Below are 22,371 nucleotides of genomic sequence, written 5' to 3' on the forward strand. Positions count from 1 at the left end.
ACACCCAACAAGCCAACCCATACAAAATATAAACAATGTCTGAAGGGAGTCTTCTCTCATTTAATGTAACTCAGGAAAGAAAATAAACATGTGGACGTGGAGGCTTACTTGGCCTTGGCTACTGACCAGAGGCATAGAAAGGTGACCTGGAAAAAATATTTTTATTTCCCTTGCCATTTGCAGTCCTTTCCACTCTTCCCTGCCAGTTGCTCAGCCAAATTACCCTTTAAACCAACTTTCCTACACTTTCTGCTACAGCCAAATCTACTTAGATTGAGAGCAAGGACTGGGGGATCTCATTCCTACAAGCTATACAGAAAGGCCAAAGGTGTGATTATAACCACTTCAGCAGTTGCCCAACACAGATTCACTGCACAGATATAACTTGACACATGCTATTATAGCATATTTAAAATCATATAATCATTAAGGTTGGAAATGATCTCAAAGATCATCCAGCCCAACCATCCTCCTATCATCAATAGTGTCCACTAAATCATGTTCTTTAGTACCACATCTCCTAGATTCTTGAACTCCTTCAGGAATGGTGACTCCACCACCTCTGTGGGCAGCCCATTCCAGCACCTGACCACTCTTATTAAGAAGTTTTTCTTAATATCCAACCTGAATCTCTCCTGGTGCAACTTGAGGCCATTCCCTCTAGTCCTATCGCTAGTTACATGGGAGAAGGGGCCAATCTCCATCTCATTAAAGCCTCCTTTCAGGCAGTTGTAGTAGAGTGAAATAAGAACTCCCCTAAGCCTACTCTTCTCTAGACTGAACAACCCCAGTTCCCTCAGCTGCTCCTTACAAGACTTGTGTTCCAGATTCCTCACCAGTTTTGCTCCCTTTCTCTGGACATGCTCCAGTTTCACTGAGTTTTAGTGTCTTACATATATTTTGTATTTTATTCTATCCAGATTGTTGACCCAAAACAAAGGTTTTTGGTTTAAGGCATTTTCTATTATGGAAATCAACTTCTTATCAATTTATCTACTCATGTATCTAATAAGTCTGTTTTAAAGTTGCTTTGGAGTTTCCCACATAAAGGAAACTGAAACACTTCCTTGAAACTAATAAGTAATTTATAATAAGCAAAATGTGACTATAACAAATATAACAGATTAAATTAACACAAAAACACACTTTAAATGTCTTCCAGTAGTTATGAACATTCTGGCAAAAGCTTGAAAAGATCAAGGATATGATTGTAAGAGTAGCTAATTGTGTCCAAGTCTCTTCAGTCATCTAAACTGGAAAAGTTTAGTAAAATATTAGCTAGACATTTTTAAGATAGTCATATATAAGATAACTTAAGTAGATATGTATTCTTCTTTTTTAAGTACTTACCATTTGTCAAGCGGTCGAACAAGAAAATGTCAAAATCCCATGTTCCCACTTTGGATAGCATATGCTAAAAATAACAAATACAAAAAGACAAAAAATTGGTATGTCAAACTGCAAAGTAGACTGAAATCATTATTCCATATTGAAGTTGCAGGAACCAGTTGTTTGATGAAAGTTCTGCTCAGGAAAGCTATAGAGATGTATTTGAAATACCAAAGTTTAATAAACAAATTCAGCTATATTACAAAGGCTGCTTACAATGATTCAGACAGAATCACCAAGGCTGGAAAAGATCTCCAAGATCATCTAGTCCAACTGTCCACCTATCACCAACATTTTCCACTTAGTACAACATCCTGTAGTTTCTTGAACATCTCCAGGGATGGTGATTCTACCACCTCTGTGGGCAGCCTGTTCCAGCACATGACCGCGCTTTTGGAGAAGTTTTTCCTAATATCCAACCTGAATCTTCCCCAGTGCAACTTGAGGCCATTGATTCTTATCTGAACAATGAAACAAAACTTACACTCTTTGGAATATTATTAAGATACATGGAGATCTCGAGACCCATCTTACCCGTGCTTGTCCAAGGTAGTCCTCATCCAGCAGGTACAGAGAGGCCTGTGGTATGATTCCACGCAGTAACCGAGATGCATGGAAATACCTCTGAAAACTTAACAGTCTTTTCACCTTTTTCTTGGTGCCGATTTCCCCTGAGAATGTTGTATCTACAAAAAGCAATCAGTACAGAAACCATGAAGACCAAGATCAAGGACAATGTTCTCAATTATTTATTAAAGAGACAATAAAAAATTTGCTACAACAATTCAGAAGCAATAACTTTCATGTTTCTTGCCAGCCCTCATGAAGTGGAAACATTCAATTTCCTATACCTCAGCATAATGCATTTGTTTAGTTCAGAAAGGAAACACATTCCAGTAAACAGAGCAATAATATAGGAGTCAGAAGGTCTGAATTCAAGATACTGCCACAGACTTTAACATGATCCAAGCTAAATCACCATGGGTAGAACACATGTAACTGTGGAGAGGTTAATATAAAACTCTAGATGGCAAATGAGACAGGACTGACACAGCAGCATGAGTAGCAGCAAACAAACAGAAGTAATGTTTCATGATCTGTAATAAAATGGGAAGCTCCTTGCTGGCAAACAGACAGGAAGCATTTCTCTGCAGTTAAGAGTTTGCAAGAAGTTAACAGCACTTCTTTATATTGGGTAGACTCCAAGCAGACAATGGTGGCCTTATGCACTGCATCTGCAATACAGCAACTACTCTCACTGTCAATTTGAGACAAAAACAAAACATGACACCAAGAGAGAACTCTAAATATGGCTTGAGAGCACAAACACATGACTCAGTTTTGGAAGAGGGTAGAAAAGAAAAAGAACCAAGAGTAGGTTAACAGTCCCACTGTATTATACTTCCTATATACTATAGTAAATAATAAATGAAGAAAACATCTCAGTCCCCCACTTAGGATGTATACACAGGCAATTCCTTCCCTTTGTAGTTACACAAAAGAATATGTTCTTCCAAGTCAGCATCCGGATAATTTTATTCCTTAAGACTATATTAGGAAACATTCATACCTGGCTAAATGCACCACAAAAAAAAAAAAAAAAAAAAAAAAAAAGGAAAAAGAGAAAAAAAGGGGTAGCTATTGCACAGTGATTAAATCTGGCATTAGTGTAATTAAATTACTTTACTGCTAAGTAGAGAGGACTATGCAGGCTTCCTACAGCTGGCAGTGACCTAGGTCATTCCATCTGAACTTTTAACAGAACCTCACGCACAACTGCAATGTTTGCATTTTGCAGTCTGGCCTAAGTTTTGCAAAAAGAGGCAGTGGTAGTATCTTTCTTACTATCTTCTAACAGCTTTGTTGATGGACAGAAGCTTGTAAGTAATTGATTGTTTTTTTTTTAAAGCTTAGATGGCTCGGCATTTGGATTTCTCCAAGAGCAGATGTGAGCACTTTCAGTAGCAAATTTCTTCCTTATGTAACCCAACAGTTCTTAAACATCACAGCTTTGGAGTGATAGAAAGTCAGTAACCACCAAATGCTTCCTATGGCTTAGGTATTTTCTTAGATTTGTAAGCCACAGATTTGTGCCTGCCGAGTATTAATAATAAAAAAAACCACAAAATAACTTTATTACAACTTGGATAAAGTAAGAATGCTAACAGTAACAATGCCACTACTGTACCAGCCTGGAGGTTAGATTTTGAGGTATGATGTGCCAGTACCTTCCTGAATTGTCACACATTTTAAATGCTGAAACACCACCATAGTCTACTGAAAGGGTAATTAACATATACACATTCCAGCAGTTATCCATGGACAACTATAGGTCTGGCAGGCTTCTGTCTTTACATTTTGTTTCACTTAGTACCTCTAAGAAGTTGCTGGTATTGAGTTTATTTCCTAGATACCAAAACACTCTTAAAATCAATTTGTTTTTTAAGATTTGTGCTAGCAGTTTCTTGACTTCGCTGTTCCCCTAATACCATCTTTGCCCCACACCTGTTACTGTTTAACTCTCAGATGCAGAGCTCCTACAGATTAATGATCTTAGAGGTAAAGGTCTGTTGTGTTAAAAGCATGTCCTTTAGGTCATTCCAGTAGTAACTGATTTGTCCATGAGACACGGGACTTATCAAATGATTGCTGTAGGCTCTACTGGCTTACTGCACCATCCTCAGCAACATGCCTCATTATGATTATGCTGTTTTCCAAGCACTGCAAACACTCAACTATTACCATCAACATTTGGTCTTTTCCCTCTTCTCATGATTGTTGAAGAGAAAAACATAACAACATGAATATATATATATATATATATGTATACAAAAAAAGGAAGAGTCAGAAGCAAAGCAGCTCAGAGCAAACACTGAAATTTTGCCTTCAGCTCAAAACCAGGCCAGAATCTCCCAATAGCGCAGAGCCATTCCTGGTGCACAGGATCCTCAAGCTGACAAAAATCAAGACACAGAAGTGAATCAAAACTATATTTCTAGATAGCAATACATCAGTTGTGGTGTCTGGGGCGCCAAAACACATGTTATAGTATCTACCTAAAGAGAACAAGATGTAGGGCTCATGTGGGAAGGATTTAGTAATTACATGCAATTTTGAAATTAACATGAAAGACGAGCAAGAATATCTTTTGTTTATACCCATAAAACTTCCCTTGAGAACTGTGTTTAATCATTGTGGCAACTTCTGAATGTTTTGTTTACTTAAAACAGCATAATGTGTCTTACTCAGAGATTTGCGTTCTCTCATCCTGTTGAGTTACTGTCTAGCACAGAGGCTGGAGAATCCCATTTTTGTATACTGAACAAAACTGCTGCAGGGACTGCATTAACATGCCTACGCAATTACAGGACCATCCAAATAAGCTTTCCTCACAAAACTTAATGCTTACATTCAAAAACAGTTCACCTGAGCTCACAGTGCATCTCCTGATGTGTTTTAGCAGGCAGCAAGCTAAGATAAACTCTTCATGAGGGAGGGCACTTGACATCCCTATCATGTGTGCATGCTATCAGATCACAGACAATGTTTTGATGCTTCACGTAGCCCTCAAGAGGTTAATAAGCCATAGTGGTTACCTTTCTGCCAACAGAGCTCCTCCAGTTACACAGATCTGGTCACCTTAACACGACCTACAGCACACTACAGCCCAACCTCTGTTATTTCAGGGAAAGAGGTTTCCTGCACTAGGAGCTGCTAGGAGTTTTCTTTTGGATTTCTTTGCTGAGCAGGAGTGTGCCCGCAGGCAGCGTGAACATAAAAATTACAGAGGTTATGTTAACAATGGTTGAGTTAACATCCAGGAACGAGCACATAAATCAAATTTGGACAAGGATGTACTTAACACTACACCAGACATTCATTACATTGTTATTGTTCTTTTCAAGTAAACAAACTTGGTTATGCATTCAGATAATGCCTGTGAGTTTTCCTTCACAGCATCTCCTTCTTTATTTTATTGCAGCTCAGAGCACAATAAAAGCAGGTCACTCAGCAGCATGAATGGGTAACAACAGGCTTATTAATTTTCAAAAGCCCACTGATTCAGAAGCAGAAAATGTTTTTTTCCTTTTCTTTCCTTTTCTAAAAGGATGGAAAAATCAAAAGAGCAGCACACACAAATCATGTTTAAACATCCGCTTTTGACTCATACAATTTACAGTACCCTGCTCCTGTTCCATGGATGTAAAGACACTGGGTACCTATCCACTGCTCGTCAAGCATATGCCTGAAGAATCAGGCAGGACTGATGGAGAAGTGCTGCAATATCCAACGGATCAAGTGTGAGGATCAGAATGTCAATTTATTGCCCAGATCATTTGAAAACAGAGAGGACCCTGGGAAGCAATTAGCTTCCATAATACCAGAGACTATTTCCTGCTTTGACAGCTGACTAGAATGCTTTTATTAAGAGCTCAAGACACATTACTTGATTTACGAAGAATAGTCTGTATTTGCCCATTGTTTATTTGGTTGGGTTTTTTTTGGTCAAATCAAGCCAGGCATTTAGGTCACATTTACTGAAGTCTTGTTCAGCAAACTTCGTGTAGAACATGGTTACTAATTCTTACAAAGATGAGCACATAGCACTGATGACAAGAAAAAAATGCTGTGTCCTCTCACTGTAAAAAATCACATCAAGGATTTTTTACATCAAACAAAAGACAGCAGCAGCATAAGTAAGAATAGTGAACTGGCACAGATAAAGTAAAAATTTATTCCCAAAGTTGTATTTCAGATTTGAACTTTGCAGAAGGCATTGGTAAAATAGAAGTAGTACAGGTAACCTTTACTCTCAGTGCTGTCCAAGCTTTTCCATTACCCTGTACAGTGCAGTCCAAACCCTCAAGAAACTACAGTTTTGAAGATGGGATTGAGAAAACATACAAGGCACAATAAAACTGCAACAGAGAACTGTCAATTGACTGCTTTCAACCTAGTGTAGAAGGACCAAGATGCTCAGATAAATGTCTGAGCTGCACTTCCAAGTCTCACTTGGTCACCACCACTAAGAAGACAGAGATGAACACCTTACACTACATACTGTATACAGATTGCAAGGTGTTGTACAGAAATGATGCAAATATAGAATTCCTCATGAGACTTCTTAAACCTAGAGGAATCCAAAAGGTTTTTATACACGCTTTGTTTTCACTTGCTGCTTTAATGTATTTAAAATGACATTGAGGCTAAACAACAATGAGGTTTTAGAGGCAGGATTGCTGTTTGTAATACCTTGTTTTAAGCACAATGCCCAAACTGTTGTTTTTTTTTTTCTTTTTTTTTTTTTTTTGTGTGAGTGCTATTGTAATATAATCGTAGATTATTCTAAAGTTCAAAATATCTAAACATAAGTGCGTAACCATCAAGTAAAAATGATTTATTTCATTCACTGTCTTTTGTTGGTTCTTGTAAGAAACGAATAAACAAAATACGATACCAAAACTTTAATAAGCAAGTACAAGTAAATTGTGTTCTTCGCTCCTTGACTTTTGACAAAACTCAGTTTTGGAGGTTAAGTGCTTTTTCTGTTAGCTGCCACTGTTCATATGGGTTACAACTGTATTACTTCTCTTTGAATGGATAAACACAGTTTCACAGTCTTCCAATGAGGAAGAGTCTATATATGAGAAAGAAAGTGGGACCCCAAACACATCAGAGAAAAGCCAAAAATCAGCAGGAACCAAAAAAAAAAAAAAAAAAAAAAAAAGAAAAAGAAAAGAAAAAGCATTTAAAACTTTGAGTTAAGGTTAAATTCTTCAACTTCCAGCATAACTGCATGAAATCAATGCAGTGTCCTGTTTACAGAAGAGGTGCACGCTTCTTTCGCTAATATAGTTAACGAAATGCGAGAGGTTCCAGAACACCAGTTTCCTCAGTCATGTTGCTATAGGGTTTTTCCCTTCTCTTGAAACATCATGCTTCAGGTGACGGTGGCTTTTAACAGATCACTTTCCACATGATGAAGTTCCTACACAATTGCTGGCATTTTAAAGAACACCTGTCCTACAGTTTTCCTACCACTCTAAAACGTAATACTTCTGGGATTGAAAGAGCTAGGGTTGCAGAAGCCGAAGAAGTAACAAAATATTAGCCTTAACAACAGGAGGATAGATTATATCCAAATTTTTAATGAATTTAGGTTTTATTTTCTTCACATTCACAGCCTTTACTGGGGTCATCCATCATCATTACGAAAACAAACATCTTGGTATCTCTTATTAAGCCTCCTACAAGCCCTCAGGAAACAGTATGTTGTGTTCTGTTTCACCACAAAACCATTATAATTTAAATATGAGCTTTTGTTCTGCCACTAAAGTCCTGGTACAGGAGCACATTCAGAACCCTTTTCCACCCCCTAGAACTGCAAATGTTTTATAGCCGATTATAGTTTCTCCAACAGGAAACAGTACATCCCCTACCCCCCCACCCCCTTGAAAAAAAGCAACAACCTGTAGCAACAACAGTAAACCCAGCTTTCATTTATCATCTTAATGATCCTTTCTCCTTGTTCTCTCTTTTCCTCTGGTCATTTGGAAAGTATCCTCAGCGTTATCTTCAGTACACCCTTTCCCTTTTCTAATCAGAGAAAAGAAGGTGCGGTAGCACACTGGGTCACGCATAATTTGGAAGCTTTTAAAGGGCTCTTCTCAATTGAACTGAATCCTAAATCTGCATTAAAGATGGTACTAATCTGCATAACCACACCAGTGTTCACTAAGACTGTGTGTTTGCAACACAGCTTTTTTTTTTTCTCTGAAGCTGCCATAACCCCAACTATTGCATTTTGTTAGCATATGAAAACACATACATCAGCCAGTTCTACATTCCAGCTTTCATTTTCTGCAAGTGAAAAGCAAAAAGCTAAGAGAAGCGTAAGAGCAGCAGGAAGCAGAACATAATTTCCACTCAACCTTGGTATTAAATTTTGCAGAAGAACTTTCAAAAACAAACATTAAGAACAAACACACAAAATCCAAAGAAACACACCAAGTTTTCTGTTGTTTGACTAAAGGAGGAGTGGAGGAAGACAAGGGCAGACCGGGATAACTTCCAGTGACAGGAAGACTTTTTGAGTACAGTGTGAAGTGTCTCCAGAAAACAGAATAATCTCTGTGCTGCAACGCTATTATGAGAAACTCAGTTCCTCTTTCTTGAATAGGAAAACTGAAAGCAAGGCCATAGGCTGACTTCAGTGCTGGAAATATTCTTGTCATTCAAACAAGATGCAAGCTAACCTGATTAAGAAGTCTGTGTGCCTTCACAGTTGACGAGTATCTTTTGGATGTGTTTATCCATGAGGACTAAGGGAGGTATTATGCAGAAATGATGCAGACCTCATGAGATCTCTCCCTTTCTAATTTAATAACCATCTGGAACTTTGGCCTCATCTCCACAGGCTGGGTTGGGATCCGAGTAATCCAATCAGTCCTTTAAACTTCCTCACAAGACTTCTAGTGTCCTAATTTAACCCAGGTCAGAAATATTTAAAAAGGCATCTCTCACTCCCACTTCCTTTTCTAGCCAAAGGCAACAAAACAAGACAGTTAACCAAACTTTTTTTAACCTCATTCATTTGGATTCAGGTTACTTGATGTTTCAGTTTTGGGTTGGTGGCTGTGGTTAAGTTTTATTTTCCCTGGAGAAGGGCCCTACCTGAAAGCCTTGGAGTTGTTCGAAATCCAAAACCAAAAATGAATGTAAATTTTGCAAATGGATCTTTCTGTAGACAGGCAAAAACCACAGATTCAAACATCCACAGACTTTGGTTCTTTGAGATAGAGACTTTTTCATGAATTCATATCTTCCCTTACTAATTCTGACAATACCTTTTATTTCTGTATTACCTAATTCATTGCAGGCTGTCAAAGCATCACCTTATGCCCAAACAAAAACAGCAGACTTCACTTGACTCCATTCAGACTGCAAATCAAGGACAGAGACTGAGTAGCAACTAATATCATTATTTATCACCATCTATTGCAAAAAAACATATAATCTATAATAATTTATTCGCTAAGCAAAGCTTCAATTAGGTATATTTTTAAAATTCAGCTTCTAGCTTAAAGCCAGAAAGTTCCTAGGCAACATATAGATACACCCTTGGAATATCTGCAAACATGTTCTGATCTTTTAGATACTCTCAATCCCACTGTAGGTATTAGTTGTGCAATGTGTAAGAAAAAGTAAACCTCTTTAAGTAATATCATTTGGGAACGGTGACTCCAACGTTCCAATATCAATTATACAGACCTAGATTGTGAGATATTTGGGTACTGGCACACACTAGATAAGGAAAGCAAAGGGATGATTGATTCTGAGTCAAAACCCAAAAGTTTCTGATGCAGAAACATTTTTGCAAAAATGAAACCTAAGGATTTAGATGCTGTTAAAATGCAGCATTGGCATTTATATGCCTACTGATAATAGGACATGCAGCACTGTGTTTTTTGATGTTTATACAGTATGCACAGAAGAATATGATTAGAAGAAGAAATTGATGGATATAGATAAGCAAGTAAAATAGAAGTCTGTTTACTTCATAGAAAAACACATCTGTGTCTGCCAATACCAAACATCTTCCTTTACCTGCAGGTCACTGAGTAAGCCAGGCCCAGGCCCATACATGTCATAAATGCCACTTCAGACCACATTTTGGAGTGAAAAATTAGGCTACACAACTCCCCATGCAGAAAACACTAAGTATAGATAAAACTGAAAACAATGAGAAACCCCAAATCAGGATCAAAACCCCAAAACATAAGAGAGCATAAAACCCAGCTGCCCTTCCTATGTAGGAGCAGAGCTGCCTGAAGAGAGATGGATCACTTTTAAGCTCAGCAGCAGAGCAGAAAGATTACAGAGCACCCTGCTCCTCACGCAATCAAAGGCTGTGGCTCTCCAGCTTCCCTCCTCACAGCCCTCTCCCCTGACAACCCTGGGAAGCACCAGCCCTTTCCAGAGCTGGCAAGATCTGTCAACAAGGAATAAAAACAAAAGTCCTATCATCAGTTTCTTTGATTTTTTTAACTGGGGAGAACATACAGTAAGAATTTTAAATAACATGCTTGTATTCAGAATAAAAAGCAAATGAAGAATTCACTTAGTCAAATATTACTCAAATGTGAGTGTATATTCACTTGTAAAACAATTCTCATTCATAAAGTACTTTCTCTCAGTCTTTATGAGGGCATCAACAGTACTTCCAGCTACCCATAAAGAAGTTTTTTTTCTTCACATTTATCATTGACAAGGCAGTACAAAATTATCTTGAGCTCTGCACAACCAGTTATTCCCTGTTTGTTCTGGGAAAATGTCTGGGTCTGTACTATCCCTCATGCCTTTCTACTGCAGCCACAGCAAACACTTTGATGGAGTTATGACCTAGAAAACACCTTCTATGAGCAAAGCTGAGAGCTATCACTTCGATAAACTGCAGTACTTCTGCCAGCTCACGCGAACACAGCAGATCAGAGCACAAGTCCTCCCTTCCTATTAGTCTCTTTCCTCCTGACTCCCAGCCAGACCTCTCCCTCTGCAGCTGGTCGTCTCCTCCTTCCTGTCACCTACCTCCTCCTCTTCCCTGTTTTTCTGGAAAGCCCTTACAAAAAGAAGATTTAAAAGTTTGGCCTGATAATTGCTTTTTAATGAAAACCATAATCACAAGATTAAAAGCGTAATCGCTAAACAAACGGTTGGAGTTTTGGTCTGTTTTGATGAAGACAGTAAATAACTTTTGTTTCAGAGGCTAAATGGAGCAATCTGTGCAGTACACAAGGACGTATCTAATCTGCCTGTGTCCGAACACTGCATTAGCACAACACAGAGACAATCCTACAGGGCTCAAGATGAAGAGCTCTCCGATTTGTATTGTTATTATTTATTTACATACTGGCTGATTGGCTATGAACAATATATAGAATTCATCAGGTGAAAAAAAAGCCCAGCCCGGTATCTTCTTCTTTATTTTTCTTTTTCCTCTTAAATTTACCCTCCTATATTTACAACAGTGGCAAAATAACTTCAATCAAAATGAGGTTAAGATTATTTTTAACAGATGTTCACTGCTGGCCTGACCCAAAATCTATTGACGTCAATGAGAAGACTCCATGGGGCTTTGGATTGGGTTCTAATTGTTGGAAAAATTAATGTTATTGTAAACCACTGGTCAGTGCTGTCACATGCTCTCTGTCTGCGCCAATTCTATATGACCGGATAACAGACTCACTCACATAAATCTGTTCCAAATGTTGGCTAAGAGGCTAAAGGACATTGGGGTTTATCTTTTTAATTCTGAAGCAACCCCTGCTCTTCCCAGCATGCCCCATGGCACTACTGTATTTACTTGACATGCTCTGCATTATGGACACTACTTGTATAATCACAACATTTTACAGTCAAATACTATGTGGGAATAACAGGATTATTAATGCTGACTCCATAAAGACAGCTGGACTATAGATACATATAAGATGAGGTACTTTGGTTCATTTACCTTCTATGCCAATTGAAAAAGGAAATAATTAAATTCAGACCCAAAGGAAGGGTTGCACTTACTGTTAAGAAGACGGAAGTCTATGAATGGGTAGGAGCCGCGGCGCTCGGAGAGAACCCCTGTCTGACCTCTCACCCGTGCATCTCCTGCAAAACACAAAATCCCCCGAGACATTAGAGGGGGCAGTGGCCTTTCTTTGCTGTTCACAACCAGATCTATTTTCTGCTCAATGTGACGTTACATTCCTCCAGAGGGAAAATTAAGGTCCGAAAAAAATCATCTCCGTGACATCCCTGGGTTACTGGGTAAAGCAGTACAGCTGATCCTCTTATCAGAAAAAGGCACAAGAAAAAAAGCGTGTTCTTCCCATTGAGCAGCTTCCTGCTCAGTAAGAACGCTCTCAGTGCTTCAGAAGTACAGTGGAGGTCTCGTTTCTTTTGTCCAAATGAGTGAGTTGAATCCTCACTGTCACAGCATCACACAGGAAGGGCACGGCCTTGGACTGGGCTCAGGGTCTAGCAGACCTCCAAAGCTGTGGGACTGGCCTCAAAACCATGAGATGATGAAAAAAGCCCAAAACCAAAATACGAGGGTTGTTTTTTGTCTTGTTTTTCTTACTGTTGTTCTTGAGCATTCTGGAAAACGTCAGCTGCCTTCGCCTCTAACACAGAAGCTGCTTTATTTAACTGAAATGTGATGTTCTCAAATCAGTGTTATTCCACAACTTCAGAATGTATATTTCAGCATTACAAAGTGACAATATAACAACAATATAACGCTGGTATCCCTGTGTAACTCACATTGACTAGTACCTGACTTGCTGCGCAACACTGATGAAAAGGGCAAAACTCATTTGAAATGAAAAGCGCTACTCAGCATGTGCAAGAGATACAAAATCTCTTTCAAAGCAGATAGAAGGCAGATAGCTTTTTTAAATACAGAAATGTAAAACTCATATATTGTAGCTTCCCCAGTTCCGCATGGGAAAATTCCCAAGAACAAGATCTTAAATATTCTTAAAGAATAAGTTTTGAGATTTCAGAGGCTCAGGTCAGGGTATTCCAGCTCTCTGCAACACCAATTCCTCCTCTGCAGGAGCACAGACTATCATGCTGAAAACATACCCACTGTACTTCCAGAGACAGCTTGCTGAAGGCCTCTCAGAGTTCACAGTACAATTATGAATTATTAGTTATTTTGAATTGTGCTTCCTCTGGGGACCCGGACACAGCATCTGACTAATCTAAACAAAAGTTATTGAAGAATTTGGCTGCTAGTGCGAGCTTCTACTGCTTATGTTTGAAAACAAGAAAACATCTTCCAGCATGAAAGAAGGACCTAGTTAGATACTGTTATTTTTTTTTATCTAGTGTTCTCTTCAAATGTGCTTGCAATTATGTTTAAGGGAAGAAAGCCAAGCAGAATGATTAAGTTGACTATTTGAGGGGGAAAAAAATCTTCTGTGCCCTCTAGGGGTCCTTAGAGGCACGAAGGACACCGGAGCATGCACTCAAATTAAGCATATTTCAAACACAGTCACTTCAGATTATAAATATGAATCTTTACTTTCATCTGGCTGTTTTGTTTCCAGTGACAGAACATGTGTTCCCTGTGCCCAGCTGCCAGCCCGCAGCTCACACGCTGGCTCCAAGGAGTCAGCCTCAAGCTACCCAAGCTGCCCTTGACCCCACACACCCTTTTGGATGGCAGGAGGTGCAAACCTCTGCCTGCCCTTCAGCTGCAGCAGCTCAGAGGTGTGCAGTTTCAAGTCACGTGCAACTGTGGTAAGTGAGGTATAGGAACCTATTCCCTTCTTTCTTTTAAGGGGCAGATGGGTGAAGCAAATAGCTTGTAAAACACTGAAGCAGGATTCATTGGTGAGTCAGGGCTCCCCAGCCAGCACCCTCACCTAAAAAAGCACTGCTCACAGGTAGATCCACTGCATTGGCTGACTCATGCAGAAAGGTAACAATAGCGAGCATAGGGCACACAGTAAATAAAAAAGATAGGCAGGCTCAAGCCTGCAAATTAACAACAGGTTTAAAATCAAAGCACGCCTTAATTGAGACCTTTGTTTTTCTGTATGCATCAATGAATTAACAGGAAACTGCAAATTACGCCCTGCACTAACAGACTGGGAAACATATAACTCCTGACTGACTCAACACATTCTTTGAAAGAAAAGAGACAAATTTAAACCCCATAAGTCTGAAAAAAAAACCCAACACCCCAAAGCTTGAGACATGCAATAGCACAAACCCAGAAAGAATGATTCTTCTCTCTGAACATGAAAGAACAAACTTATGAGACCAAGAGGTACGGCATAGTACTGGAAAATAACAACATCATACAGGGCTACAAATGGAAACTCTCAACAGCATGATCCCAAATTTTGATGGAGAGGCTGCTGTAGGTAGAGAGACTGCTCAAATATAGAAGAAAATAGAACATGAGTTCACCAAAGGTAGACCAAAACCAGATAAAGCCTGAATTACCTCAAATAAAATAACTGTTAGACAGGAAAATAATATTATAGCATAGTTCAACCATAAGGACTTTGTCAAATGTATGACAGAAGGCAAGAGATGAGCACAAAACTTTTAAGTTGGAAAAAGACCAAAGTCAAGAAGACAACAGGGTGCACTGAAAGGAAACTTCTGCTTGTGAACAACTACTACCTGGTCTTTAAAAGATTCATAATGGGAACAGTTTTTTTTCTGTGTGTGTGTGTGTGTGTGTGTAAATTGATGACCTTAGCTTAGAAGCAGAGCTAGTAAAATCTAACTGTAATGCAAAGCTGGGAATATTCAGGAATATACAACAACAGCTGTTTAAAATACACTTCGCTGCTACTGTGATCTTTGCCTCAGCTGCTCTATGGCCCAGACGCCTGCAGCTTCCCTTCCATTTTACTAGCAGCACAGCTTCCTCTCACAGTGCTGTTGATGTCTCCTATGGAATGAAAGCTTTGCTAACTCAAAAATATATACACAGTTTGGGAAAGGTAATTCCAACAGAGTCAGACACGAGGGAGGTGTTGATACCATCAGACAAAACACTTAACAGCTCATCTGAAATAAGAGTGCCTGAAAAAGCTCAATTCCTCCTGGAAAAAGGGCAGAGAGGGACCTCTAGAATGGTGATCATGGCACCAGAGAATCATTTCCATTATGAAAGATCATCCTGCAGTAATCTCCACTGCTAATAAGCAGCAGAATAAAGAAATAACCATCCTGGTCATCAGAGGAATTTTTATGTTGAAGGAAGAGATAAGCAATGCAAGCAACTGATGGTAAAGCCTTAATAAATGTTGAAACATTACCCAAAATTGGTAAGGAATATACATGACAATGAATAAAGAAAAGTTAAGAACATGTGAACGAGTTTTAACCAGCAAACCTGAGGACCTGAAGTCATGGAAAATTACTGATGTGATCAGTATCAACTATTCATATCATTTTACATTTTCATAGGCAACAGAAGCTTGGATCATGTCAAGCACTATAGGAATCTATATACAGGATAAATCTGCATTCCCACTGACTTAGTAAAACCACTAAAACCCTCATATTCCAGGATTGTTAACTCTGCCCTCAGGAAAGGCAGGTTTCTGATGAGTCAAAGATGTTATCCAGTAGCTCTACCTCATCAATCTGTTATTTCACAATACTTTGCCAGGTGCCACCTAGTCTCTTCCTACATCAGAGAAGGATTAGTTAGGAAGTGGTGGTGGGCTAAATCAACCACACCTGCCTTCCTCTACCCTGCATCGATTTGGAAATCTTTTATATACTTCTCTATTACTTTTAATTACATATAAGCACATAGAATGGAGATACTAAAAATAGGGATTGCACCAGATTTGCACCACACCACCCGATTTTTAATTTCCGTAAATCAAGGGCCTTTAATGGCAACACAGTCTCCTTCCCTTTGACAGAAGGCTTTGATGGGACTTTCATCAGCCCCAGAAGGTCTTTACATGTCTTTGCTCTCCACCTTAAAATCAAGCTAAACAATTGTTCTGACAATTTATACAATTAGCAGCTTTAGATAAATAATCCTTTTTGGAGCAAAAGGAAGGATTCTGTGGAAGCTGGGCAGGAAATTTTGACAGCTCATTGTGTTCCCAAGTGAAACAAACAGGGTGAAGGGAAACGGCAAGGGTACAGGTCTTCCCTGGCTCCTTCAGGCTGAAGTTGTGTGTCTGGAACATTTACAGTTATAGGGACAAGTTGCTGCACTCTTGCTTCAGCCAAGCCTCCAGGGCAGCTTCCAGCAAAGACCTCTCCCGGTGGTCACTGCACACTTTAACTTTGCTTTGTCCTCGTTGCAACAAGTAGATAAGACGACAAAGCAAACAAGTCAGAGAAAGCTGTATTAGGTAACAGGAGCCTGTGTGGACACGAGGTAGTTGACAACACATGACAGACATGCACAGAGTTTACAGTCATGGGAAAATTCAGTACAGTAAAAGCCAGGGTGCTACAGCAGCAAAAGGGCAGCACAGCTTCAGGGCAGAAGGGTTAAGAGAAGAACGAGGTGGCCCTGGGCTGCCTCATATATTTGGAGCAGCCATCTGCACTGAAGAAAACAACTTCTCCAAGGCTTGCCTGAAATGATGTGGGATTCAATTTCACTGAGTAAACACAACAAATTAGGAGAGAAAACAGGGCCATAGCTGGGACAAAACAACCAAGCAGCCTCATGCAGCAGAAGTCAGGATGAGCCATCAATTTCTTTTATTTTATTTAGTATACAGCTCCATGCAGTAAGTCAGAATACCACAGAGAATTCACAGGAGGCTACAAGTATTTATTCCAGTCAGATTTTTTTTCTACAATTTTCATCCAAATATTTCTTAAGCTGACTGTTTTAGGTCACATCCTGCAGTCTCTGAGTGCTTCCCATGGAAAACAGAAGAGCAGAGTAACAAGGCCACCAGTGCACAGAATTCAGTAATATGAAGGCTTGGGATTTCCTCAGGTGGGGGAAGATGAGTTGATGATGTTTAAAACATCATTATGTTGGGTGAAAGTCAAGCTCAGGCTGAAAGATTAAGAACAAGTAGCAGAATTCCAGGAATTATTTTTCATTTGAAATCACCTAACACTTTCTCATAATGATTTGCATTTGTACTTGTCTTACTTTCCCTAAGTTCTCTTAGTGTTACAAGGATCACAGCTGTGAACTCCTGCCTGCAGAAAGCACTTTGTGCTGATTTCCTCATGTGGGTTAAGATCTGAAGCAAACAAGGCTTCCTTTGAGCAGATGCAGATTGACGTCAAGCTTTAGGGAGATAGGACAATTCCCTCCCAGTGGGAAAAGTCCCCTGGGAGCCACCTCACTTTACCCACTTGTGAGGACCAAAGTTTTAAGTACCTGAATGTTCCCAAACATGAAGTTTTCTGCATCGTATGATGCTTCCACTGTTTCTGTTAACAGTCCTAATAAGCTTATAAACAGTGTTTAAACCCAATGCATTTGGCAGAAAAAGTCTCTTTCAGTGAGATAACATTTTGAGCTACAATTATTTATTTTTGCCAGCTACTGGAGTTTCAGCTTTCAAAATTCCAATTCCAAACCAGCAACTGCTTTCTTACAGAACTGTATTGAGAGCGAATCGTGGTTGCTAACTCAAACTACTGGCACTGCCTGACTGTAGCAGGCAACCATAACTTCTGCTCTGCTTTACTGAACAAAATCTGTACAACTGCTGTATCTTAACATTTTAATATTAGCTCTACTTGTGGCAGTCTGGATACATGGTAGAACAGAAGCTGTCAGTCTGCTCATAAAACCCTCCTCAATACTGACAGTCTCGTGTTATAAGAACCTGTCTTCCCCCAGCTATGCATCAGGGCACACTAGCATCTATAGACATGCCTTGAACACTTCTCCACTCTGGCAAATGGATGCCTAGAGTAAATGTAACTAAATGTTAGTTTTACAGACACTCTTGAAATCCTTCCTTAAAGCACATCACATCACACCTGGCAACCTGGGAGAAAAGGTTTTGAACTGAAAGACCTTGAGGCGAAACTATTACAGCATGCAGAATTCGAATTGAAATCCAAGGGGATGAAAAAGCTGCCACAGAGAGCCAGGTAAGAGCACTCATCACCCATATCCATGCCCTCTTCCCACACCTGTTTGTTCTTCCATGAGCAAACGCAGAGCCTGCAGAAGCAAGCAGCTGCATCCAACCAAAACAACAGTCAGAGCTAACTACAACAAATAATCCTACATGTCCTAATGAAGGTAACTTTCCAAAGTGTCAGTATCTCATACTGCACTGGAAGTGCTTTCAGTTGTTTCTGAACTTAGTAATGCACTGTGAATTACTGCCTTAAGGCTAGGTGTATTTCATGTAACCTCAGGTGTAAGTGAGGGGAGAAGAATAGGTGCCTCCACCCAGTGACTAACACTTAACAGACTGGTTGCTTTTCACAGCTGCACGTTTTTGGTTTTTACTGCTGTGAGTCTAAGTCACGCTGCTCCTAAATTAGGCACCACGGCTACGAACACAGCACGATACAGGGAAAATCCCAGGCCTTGTCCATGAGGATTGCTTTCAGGCAGTTGGGACCACACCAAACTTATCTGTAAGTACATTTTAAACTGCAGTTAGCCCTGTGACTGATACTACTTTGAAATAAATACCAATTGACACACACTACTTTAGCTCCTACCACTGCATGAGGGCACACCCTCACAAGTACATATGGTGTAGTATCATCTCTGTAGCATTATTCCACAGCTCCAATAAAGCAAAACACTTGCTATGCAATAGTAATTGGATTACAGTTCCCCATGAAAAGAAACAATTAAATTCTAATTGATAATTACTTAATTCTAGCCCCATATAAAGGAGCTTATGTAAAGTTCACACATAGTGCCCGAGAACATAAAGACAGTAAGGAAGCATAAGAAAATGAGTAAATTACACAGGCTGCTCACTCATATGCAAACTTTTTATTTTTGGAGACATTAAAAACTGAGACATTGGAATTTGCCAGTAGGAATTTTATAAACTTCAGCTAATAGCCTCTGTAATGCAAAGGAATGACAGACATTTGTAACTGGTAGCAAGAAACAAGGTTACAGAACTAAAAGCAGGAGGCAGGCCTTAGAGAAAAGAATGGAGCAAGAAGGCATAGAGACTTGTTAATCATGTTGTAAATGCAGGAGACATCTCCACCTGAAGGAGACAGCGCAGACAACCATGGTAAACATTTTGTTTCTGCTATATTATAACTACCTAGCATTACTATCTAGCGGGTTAAACGCGCTATTGAAAGCTGAAAATAAAAAGCCTGAGAGAACAGCAAGCTGGGAGTTGATCCTGGGTTGTTTTTTTGTTTTTTTTTTCCCTGAATGATCCATTTATAATTCCCATTCTCGCCTGCAAGCTCACAGCACTCAGCATAGCACTGAAAGCATCTTGAGAGTCTCAGAGCTGCCATGGTCCCAAACTGCAGCAGCACTCTGAGCAGTAACAGAGGTCCCAGAGCACTTCACTAAACCAGACTCGCAGTGGACATGCTCTTTTTAGTGAGCTGAATACTTCATTTCTAGCTTTAGTGCTAAGTACCACCTGTCTCTGTTGTGAAGTTTTGATACTACATTATTGTTGGGGCTTAAGCCTTTTCTGCATCCAAACATCCATCACTGACTTTTCAGGGAAAACGAATATTAATATCAACATGGCACCGAACTATCTAGATAATTATCGCCTTACTGAATTGTTAGATAGCTTGCAAATTACTCTATGGTAAAGGATGGAATCTACATTAGCAGAATCAGGTATTTATATCAGTATCATTGCATTTGCACCAGAGTAACTCCCTGCTGGAAAGTGGCAAAACTTACTGGTCTTCTCACATACAAAATTAAATCTAAAATAACACCTTAAAATCTAAAGGGTACATTCTGAAATATTAAGAGCTGTAATAAAGAGAATAACAACAGCTACAGCATGTTCTTAGCAACAGGTAGGCTGCACTGCCATGGCAACATTGAAGATAATACCTACCTGTGGTGCTACTCTCATCCCTCTCCCAAATAAATTGTAGCGAAAAGAAAAACGTCATTAATTGTTTATATTGTATTTCATGGACTGCAGTCTTCTACCAAACTTGAAACTACTTAAATAAACACACATTTAATAACATGCTTCTAAGACTTGTATACTTTCAATCCTTTATACACAATTCTGGCACATCAGGTTAAGAAGTATAATATAATGACTTTCATTCTGCATTAAAGAAAAATCACAAGAAATCTGTATTTTATCTAAGACCTGTGACAAAAACAAATCTAGAGCTCAAAACTGTATCTGAAGTGCCCTAGGTCAAGGCACTTTTATTTCTAGTGCCCAATACATACAATTTTCTTCACTTAAAGTTACACCCAGCCATTCAAACTATATATCATTTTTTTTAACCTGTAATAATGTTATGGACGTGGCTGTGCTTTCAGAGACCCCTTCACACCTACCTATGCACTGCAACTTAAAACTCAACTTCCAAGCATCTATCTTCATCTGATTTTACTATATGCATTTCTGATTTGAGTATTATCAATGGTTTATCAATGGTTTAAATATAAGAACATAACTGGAGTCTCTGAATCCAAAGACAGTTTTACAGCTGAAGAACAGATTTATATTTTTTTTTTCTGCTGAAAACTGAGGTAATTGCCAATCACATGTTCTACCAAGTTTGTTTCATTGGTCTTAATTCTCAGTATTCACTTACATATAACATTGATTAAATGATTTTTAATGTAGAATAAAAGAAGCATTACATTAACAATGCACAAGTTCCTCAAGAACAACAGTTTGCAAGTACCTGCATTTTATGGCTTGTATTGATGGGTTACTTGAGCCCCCACGGCATCATATTCATTTTCTGTCTGAACACTACTGAGAAGACAAGCAGAAACTGTTCGATGCAATAACCCACATATATCTCACAGAGCCAATGCTTAAGAAGTGATAATTTGATTACTTATATAAAAAAATAATTGATATAATGACAAATAATAGGAAAATGCCAATAATTCCAAAACTGAATAGACCAAAAGAACTTGCTTTTGGAAAATGTTCAATAATTTAAGATTTCTGAGAGAGAAAAAGGGGAGTCGAACACAGATCATAAGCCCTTGGCCTATTACTTGGTTTCCTTTCCACGCCTGAATTTTCCACTTCTGTGTTTTGTTTGTCCTGTGTAGACAATAAGCTGTTCTATGCAGGACATCAGTGGTCCAACAGCTTAATATGTCATCAACCAAATCTCAAAGTCTGTTAACAGTTTTTACACAACATAGCTTTTCCCCTGGAAGAGGTGAGCAGGGATTTGGGATTTACTCCCTTTTCATTCTGTACTAGCATCACTTGTCTGACAATCCACTTGCACATCAGAAGAAATCCAGTTTATACTGATCTCTCTGTATATAACACCTCTGTCTAAAGATCAGATGGTGCTTGCACATTTTAAGTCAACTTTAAAGATAATCAAGTGAGACATACTGAAGTAAATGTCTCAGTCATCCGTATTAACCTAACTCATCAGTCACAGCATGTTTTTCATGTCCTCTTTCCCAACTCAGAGAATCATAGAATGGTTTGGGCTGAAAGGGATCTTTAAGGTCATCTAGTTCCAACGCCCCCTACTACAGACAGGGATACCTCCCTCTAGATCAGGTTGCTCAAAGCCCCATCCAGCCTGGCCTTGAATGCTTCCAGAGAGGGGGCATCCACAACCTCCCCTCTGCGCTATACATAAATACACATATCAGTATCTCAGCCATGATACATCATCTTCCCCTCTCCCACACTGACTGTGTTAGCCCAGCCACCCCTTATTCACCGCCTTGTCCTCAGGCTGGAACACTGTATGGTATCACACCAGGATGACCATCTGCAATAGCCACACTCAGCCTTGCCCATGAGACTGCCCCAGGAGCCTCCACAGCTGGAGACCAGGAATGAGGAAAGCAGGGACATAGTACCGCATTGACTTGGCAGCAGCAGAAGGTGCCTGTAAAATCTCAGAGGAGAAAACCGCTCACAGCCTTAAGCTTTGCTGTGATTTAGAGTTTTACCCTACACACGAGACTGTAGGAACAAATGTTTGAGATGAAGGTCTTTTGTTTGTCCATCATAATCTGCAATGAATTCTTATTTGTATTCAAAACCAGTATCCGGGGCCAACAGCTGCAAACCTTCTTTCATTTTGGTTTGAATCTGGTTTAGTTTCTCTGTGGAACTCAACTCCATGAATTATTGAACAATAAAGGCAAGAGAACTTTGTCCAAAATAAGCACAGGTACCCCTGTACTATTTGTTTAGTCAAGATGAGTATTTCCTGAGCTAGCCCATATTTTATTACATAATATTAATTCATCCAAAAATATTATGTTGGTAAAAAAAAATCCTTTTCTTATGTTTTCCCTCCTGTTTAGAA

At 39.3% G+C, this 22,371-nt stretch overlaps 1 protein-coding gene across 5 annotated transcripts in view; it reads right to left on the reverse strand.

The window, feature by feature from the left end:
* The window catches only part of PDE7B (phosphodiesterase 7B), a 150,742-nt gene that overhangs the window by 16,857 nt on the left and 111,514 nt on the right, over nucleotides 1–22,371 (reverse strand). For all 5 annotated transcript variants that reach the window (XM_032443634.2, XM_032443635.2, XM_085543580.1 and 2 more), the window contains 3 exons: nucleotides 11,965–12,048; nucleotides 1,924–2,075; nucleotides 1,351–1,414 (listed from right to left, as the gene is read on the reverse strand). In XM_032443634.2, coding sequence (XP_032299525.2) covers nucleotides 1,351–1,414; nucleotides 1,924–2,075; nucleotides 11,965–12,048 — 300 coding nt within the window. The remainder of the gene's footprint in view (nucleotides 1–1,350; nucleotides 1,415–1,923; nucleotides 2,076–11,964; nucleotides 12,049–22,371) is intronic.

This window comes from Coturnix japonica, chromosome 3, assembly GCF_054131305.1.
Source record: "Coturnix japonica strain WE chromosome 3, WE-NBRP24, whole genome shotgun sequence".
Lineage (NCBI taxonomy): Eukaryota > Metazoa > Chordata > Aves > Galliformes > Phasianidae > Coturnix > Coturnix japonica.